Source organism: Vanacampus margaritifer, chromosome 2 (genome assembly GCF_051991255.1).
Source record: "Vanacampus margaritifer isolate UIUO_Vmar chromosome 2, RoL_Vmar_1.0, whole genome shotgun sequence".
In the NCBI taxonomy this organism is placed as follows: domain Eukaryota; kingdom Metazoa; phylum Chordata; class Actinopteri; order Syngnathiformes; family Syngnathidae; genus Vanacampus; species Vanacampus margaritifer.
Window position 1 is genome coordinate 21,983,411 of NC_135433.1, and position 7,452 is coordinate 21,990,862.

A 7,452-nucleotide genomic window follows, 5' to 3' on the forward strand; every position below is an offset into this window, starting at 1 on the left:
CCTTATTTTTTGCATGGGTAATATAAAATACACTCACAAAATTAGCCAGCATGTTCAGGCTGTCATTTCAGAGAAGTACTTGTTTTGTCCTATATGAGATAACAATTCCAATATTCTCCTATGCTTGGAATATGGTGCAGATTGGCAAGGTGCACTGTGGAATATATATTTTTTTACTGCCACTTCTGGCCTAAAGAGTAACTGCAGTCCCTTTGTCAATCTCATGTATGGTGCGCATGCGAGTATGTGTGCTTTTCTCTTCGTGTTTTTTGTTTTCAGTTTTCTTGGAGTCTGAGCTGGAGTTTGGGTTGTGCTCGAAGCCGGCCTCTTCTTGTTTGTTTCTTTTTTTCTGTTTCCATCCCAATTGTGTCGTACGCTCGCTAACACAGCACTACATGTCCGCGGGGACAGGCGTGACATCATCCTCCACCACTCAACCCCTCCCAACCTCCAAGAAACTGTGGCGTGTTCCCTCCGCACTGAAGGGGAAGATACAACCAGATAGGCGCAGTCACAGTTAAAAAGTCAGGGCTCGTTGTACTCATCTGGGCATCTGTGGAGCATGCATGATGAAGAAAAGACTATATTGTTAACATTTTAAACTCCACAATGCAACTTTAAGAAACTACAGAAATTTCTGGCAAGTAATGGCTACGTCATACTATAAATGTGACAGCAATCTGCAATGTTCTGAAATCTCTAGAGTGGCAAAGCCGAAAAAGTATTTGTCATCCATGGGTCAAATAAAGACAAAAGAGTTATAATGAACATGTATTTTATTTTATTTTTTAAAAACACCCCAAAAAAATCAGCCAGCACATGGGTTAGCTTTGCAAGTGTGTGTAATTGGAAAAAAAATGAGTTAATAGAACGATAATTTTCACCACCATTTTCCTCAAAATGATACACCCATAATAATGTACAAAACAAATTGCAGACATTTAAATGCAGTGCTAAGGAAAGATTTAACAGCCTCCTTTTGTTTGGGGAAATACTGACAGTAAATCTTTCAAAAACGCACAGACATTTTGTGCGCTTCGTCTGCACTTGATGGCCGCTGAGATAAAAATTGGCAAAAAAAACAAATAAAACAGGAAATGGCCTCACACATTTACATATAGAATTGGCACACACACACACACACACACACACACGGATACATGCATCCATGTGTCGTCCAGCTGACGCGTCACTCACAGCAGGCCGTGTTACTTTATCTCATTTCCTTTAGCCCTCCGTCACGAATAATCGCAATTTGCCAGCCGTACTTTGCTGACACCTGCTCCGTCCCGCTTGTGCCCCGTAACAAGGAATGCTGCTTCTGATGGAATTCTGTCTTCATCGGAATGATGTCTTTCCTTTCGGCGTTTTAATCCAAGCAAAAATATTTAAAAAAAAAAAAAATTAAAAAACACATTTCATGTGTGTCCACTAGAAGATAAACCAATAATGCAGGAACATAAATATATATATATATATATATATATATATATATATATACATATATATATATATAAGACTTTTCACTGTAAGATTCATTGCAGTCACTTTTGTTAAGACTTGATGTATGGGAATTCCAAAACGCACTTCATTGTTAATGTACTGTATATACTTCTCGCATCCCAGGAATTAGTCAGTAGCCCCTTTTACACAGCCAGTTCCAAGTCAGGATGCGTCTGCATTTTTTACACAGCCTCAAATACAACATATGGACCAAGTCAACCAGCCATTTTTTTCCCTACGCCTTCAGAGTTTGCAGCAGTGCTGTGACAGGGACGGGAATGGGGCCTGTGTGAAAGGGAATATCAGAAATGTGGGGCCGGGGCGTGAAGTTTCACATTCTACACTCACTACTCCCGCCTTGACACAAGACGTTTGTATTGTCGTCATCTCATTATCCGATTGTGTGAAAGGCAAAAGCTTATAATGACTTCAAGTTAGGTTTCTGATGTCAGATTTGGCGGCATCTCGGTGTAAAACAGGCTTTTCAAAGCACACCAAACACTTCTGCCACTTTGTGTTGAAAGCAATTGTCAGGGACCAGTGAAATATTTTATTATGGAGTGAGGTGTGAAAGCACACTCGCGTTTGTGGCAATATACCGCTTTGTTGGGGTGCGTGTGAAATGCTATGTCTATGTGTGTAAAAGACGATTGGTTACGGCTATTATACAGGATCTCTGTGTGAAATAAGTTTGTGTTTAAGGGAATTCCAGATTTCCAGGATAGAGACGTGATGTTAAAAAACATTCACTTTCCTTACCCAGTTGTGTTAAAAGTGATCGGCAATGACGTCAGAAAAGAATGCTGAACTTCTAAAACCCTGGCGTCATCTAGTAATCATATTGCAGCAATATTATATGTGGATTTATATACTGGATTCTGTTTAAAATGCTAAGGCCGATAAATTGATCTGCTTGTATGGCTCTTTTGCAGGCTCTCTGTGTGAAAAAGGCTTAATTTTAAGGATATACTGAAATGCTAAAACAGAAGCACTCATTTCTCCCAGCCCACTGTGTGGAAAACAATGTCTGATAAGCATTTCATACACCACACAAAATTTAATAAACTGATTGCAGGATGCCGTGTCACTGCGTGAAAGTGAAAATATCCCCCTTTAGCTGGGTTGTGCATTAAAACAAAGATGGCTTAAAGACCCTGTAAAGTGAATACAGAGATGTGTTTCTACTTGAAGATAACTGCTGAAAATGTGAAAAAAAATTTGAATTCTGTTATTGTTTTGTTTGGTAGTCAGGAGGTGACGCTTTAGCCGCCGGACAAGTGGAGCCCGGAGCCTGTTAGCGCACAAGCTAGCTGAAGGCTAGTGCCTCATATCACAAGGAAATATTGTAGCCACAAGAAGCTTTAAGCAGATATAATTGATTATTTTCACACATTGCGCGGACGCAACAACTTGATTTTTCACCATTTTGAGTAGACTTTAGCAGGGTTGTTATGTTAACAACACTATTGACTTTACAGGGACTTTAACGCAGTTGTGTTCTGTGAGCTCTCTGATGCAGCTGTTTTGTGGGATCTGTGTGAAAGAGGCTAGAGTTTCATTGTTAAGTGCACGCTGTAAAAAAAAAAATGTGGTGGTTTGGGGGGAATGTACAGGCTGTAGGGAGATAATACGTCCTCACAGAGGCACCACCAATAGTTCTCTTGGTGTAAAAAGTCAAAGTGTTGCAAAGATATAGAGTATTTCATAGAAAATCAGCAGGCACTTTTTTTTCTTTTCATCTTTCGCTTGTTGTGCTTCCTTCGTTAGTAGTGCTTGACCGGAACGCATCTCTGCCGCCCATTAAGGTCGGGACAGCGTGGTGTAGACGGGCTGGTCCCAGCTGGAGGCGGTGGGGCTGTGAGCAGGCGCCATGGACAGGCCGTTGAGGATGGGGCTGCCGTACGGCCGCCTGGGTGAGTGGAAGTACGGGTATTGGTAGAGGCCGGACGGGTAGCCGGAGTAAGGTGTGTAGTAGTTGGAGCTCTGCAGGTCGCTATAGTCACACTGCGAGGCGGGGAAAGGGGCCGCCGAGGGGGTGACGCAGGCCTGGCTGTTGTACGTGCCGTAGTCAGGGTGCGAGGGGGAGTGCTCGCTATAGTGGCTTGGGCTCAGCTGCTCCGTTTTGATGTGGAGGCGGTGCTGGGCCACCTCGGGAGACGACGAGGACACGGCGTTCTTGCGATTCCACGCCGAGCCGCCGTAGGAGGCGGCGTAAGAGGCCTGCTCCGAGGACGCGGCGCCGGCGGCGGAGGAGGAAGCGGCGCCGTGGCCGTTTAAGGGGAGGTACTGGTCGAACTCATGCACATCGAAGGCCTCCATGTTGCTGATGACGTCCGTGCTCAGCTCGGAGATGTCCACGTTGCTGAAATCGATGTTCTGCCTGCCGCTGTCGGCCAGACGCCGGCCTTCGTGCTTCAGGTCCTGCTTGGCGCCGTGGTGCGCATCTGTTTTTGGAGTGGTGGGCGGTGTCGGCGGACCGTGGGGCTGTCCTAAAAAGCAACAACCGGAATTAAAGCAAAGCTGAACGCATGCTGAAGGCATTTGGTCATGGATTGATAAAAACAACAAGCAGGGATGAGCTGACCGTTGCGCCAGGACAAATACACAAAATGATTACCAAACTTTAACACCATTTTGGCCAATTTCCTGTTCATTTTCATGCATGGCTCCTTGAGTGGTTTTAATGCATCCTGCTATGATTGACAATATTTGGTGTTGATTGCCAAAACCGGTACCGGGGGCTGATTTTTCTCTCTCAAACATTCCGAAGTTAGAACACCTGGGACGCCAAATTTTGACACCAAACTCCCCCCACAATATTGGCACCAAAAAAAAAAAAAAACATCTAGCGTCGTCTCTCTGTTTAGGATACAGACTTCCAAGAGACTCTCAAATAGGCAAATTCCATAGTGGGAGTGTGTCAAAGTACAAACCCTAGAATTCACCTAAAATCCACTTCAAGCAAAAATTTTCAGACTTCTTGTTCAAGTTGGAGCTCTTGAGGTTTTTTATGAGCCCACCCAGTTATGTGCTAATCAATAACATTGGTGTCTGGGGCCTCATTTAGGCCCTGGAATTTGCCCTAAATGGACAAATTTTCTGTTCGATTCAGACATGTCTACACAGTGTTGTGCCATACCATTGTCTTAGGGGCACACACACACACACACACACACACACACACACGCACACACACACACACACACACACATCAAAGTTTCCAGGGGGCGCTATTGAGCAAGTTTTTGGGCGGACCTCTAAAATTATATTTTCACCAGCAACCAACTCACAAATGCTCATAGCAAGACGATGTGAAAGCGTACGCAGTTTGGCAGCAATACTCAATTTAGCTGAGCTTTGTAGAAAACTTAGGTCAATGGCAGCTCTTCATTCACACCAATGACGCCATTATTTTGTGTCCACCTGTAAGAGATGCTTTTTATAGAAGGGGATTTGGTGCCATGGACTGAGAGGATCAACCAAACTAAAAAACCCTAAATCACGTGTTGCCATAATATATGTCCAAGAAAAAAAAAAAGTGATCTGGCCTGCAGTCTAATTGAATTAAACAACCTATTTGGTACTAATAATAATAAAGAACTTTTGTATCATATCTTTAATGAATTCCACATGGCCATTGGGTGACTTTTTCCAATGGAACCGACCTGTATGTTCAGGATGATGGTGCCCGTCACCCATCCCGCCGAGTCCTGCCAACCCCGGTTCCGCTTTGTACATGTGATGATGATTATGATGTTGATGTTGTTGGGCCAGTTCGGCTCCAGAGTCCGAGTCACTCTGGCCTGGCTTGACGTTCTTCCGCCGCCTGGGCTGGTACTTGTAGTCCGGGTGGTCCTTCTTGTGCTGAACCCTCAGCCGCTCTGCCTCATCCACAAACGGCCTCTTTTCACTCTCGGAAAGCAGACTATTTAAAAAGAGACATCATTTTAATTATAGAATTAGAAATTTAAAATCTGAACATGTTGAATTACTGATTTAACAGGGAGTTGATTTTTTTTTTTTTACTCAGCACAAATTATTCACGGTGATAATATTCAATTGGCGCAAACTATAAATTGTGAATGCATGTGACTTTGACAAAAGTCAATAGATCCAAACTATTAATCGTGTGCTTGCATCCAAGTAAATGACAGGTTCATATAAAGATGTCATTTTCCTTACCGCCACAGTTTTCCCAGCGTCTTGCTCAGTTCGGCGTTGTGCAGGTGCGGGTACTGGTCGGCCAACTTCCTGCGGGCCGCCTGAGCCCAAACCATGAAGGCGTTCATGGGCCTCTTGACGTGCGGCTTGCTCTTCAACGAGCCGTTGCCACGCACCGGCATGGGCACCAGGGACCAGTCGTATCCCTTGAGGACCTGCGACACGGCGTCCCGAATGCAAGCCGGAAAACGCTCGTCGTCCTCCGAGTCCAACTTCTTGCCCAAGCCGGCGAGCAGAGACGCGGCGTGGCCGTCGGAACCGGTCGGCGAGGACGGCGCGTCCGAGTCGGACTCGTCCTGGGACATGGAGCTGCTGGTGCCCGCGGGGCTGCACGGTTGGTCGCCCGCGCACTTGTCGTGCTCCTCCGTCATTTTCAGCATTCTTCTCACCTTGAATTCAATAACCAACAAAAGCGAGGAGGGTGCGTCGTGCGCCTTTTACGCGCCGTGCGTAAAAAAAAGTTGAATTAATCCTTCCTTCCCACAATGTTCCGCAGTTAGTGTTTGTTTTTCTTCATCCTAGTCTGTCACGATGGTGGGGAAGGGTGGCTGCAAAGCATTCGTGCGAGACGAGCTCCTCCGTATGAGCTGCACGCTTCACTTTTGCACAACTTGACTCGGAGGTTTCACGTTGTCGCTCACTCCGCCTTCCGCCTGCGATTGGCTGGAACAAACCAAACCACTCACTCCATCCATTGGTTTCGATTCATTTCCCCTTTTTGTCGCCTTTCTCACTCTCTTTTTTGCAGCTTGGCTTAAGTGCACGCGTTGTGACTATCATGTGCCCCAATTTTACTGGCTTGCAATGTATAGTTTCATCATACATTTATGAAGCACATTTAATTGAATTAGGGTTGACAATTATGTGCAAGTGTCGGCCTATATGTATACAGACGCTCCCCTACTTACGAACATTCGAGTTACGAACAACGGTACATACGAACATGTCTGCGCGCATGCGCGCATGTCAAACAATGTTCGGAAAGAGATGCTGTAAGTTAGATTTTTTATTGCGCACCTTTTTCCGAGTACTGTAGTGCTTCTTTCCGCCGCTAATACCGACGCTTGGCGCTGTGAGAGCTCACCCAGCATTGGAGGCTCAGCAACGTCGAGGAGGAGGAAGAAGAAGAAACGCCTGTCGCTCATAGATAAAGCCATCGCACTCTTTGAGCAGCAAGACCCAAATATTGAACGTTGCACAAAGGTTGCAAATCAATTGAATGATGCCATACAGTGCTACCGCATCATTTATGATGAAAAAAGAAGAAAACTGTGCAATCGTCGTTAGATCGCTTCTTTCGGCCAGTTTCTAGTAAATCCTCCAAGGAAGATACTCATCAACCCTCATCTTCTTCTCCTCGACCCTCAACTTCTTCCTACATTGAAGTTACGGAGGAGGAAGTAACTTTTGAAGCCCATTCCAGCGACGACGAAGAACCTCTCATGATATAAAATCCTCCTCTTCCTCCTCCTCCTCCTCCATCAAATCCTTAAGCATCGAGTACATCTTCCAAAAGTAAGTTAAACTTCATTTTATTTATCTTATTACGTACATGTACATACTGTGTGTGTCTCTCGCTCTCTCTCTCTCTAACATACGTAGTACAGTACTGTACGTATTCTCTTTAAATTATAATACAAAATATAGCACTGAAGCAATTTACGAACAAATTCACCTTACGAACGATCGCTCGGAACGTAACTCGTTCGTAAGTTGGGGAGCGTCTGT

At 44.9% G+C, this 7,452-nt stretch overlaps 1 protein-coding gene across 1 annotated transcript; it reads right to left on the reverse strand.

The window, feature by feature from the left end:
- Positions 1–758: 758 nt before the first annotated feature.
- Positions 759–6,521, reverse strand: sox8a (SRY-box transcription factor 8a). The gene is made up of 3 exons (XM_077558406.1): positions 5,686–6,521; positions 5,169–5,428; positions 759–3,992 (listed from the first exon to the last, which is right to left on the reverse strand). Exons 1-3 carry the CDS (start codon positions 6,102–6,104, stop codon positions 3,304–3,306), a joined length of 1,368 nt encoding a protein of 455 aa, XP_077414532.1. The 5' UTR covers positions 6,105–6,521; the 3' UTR covers positions 759–3,303.
- Positions 6,522–7,452: the final 931 nt, after the last annotated feature.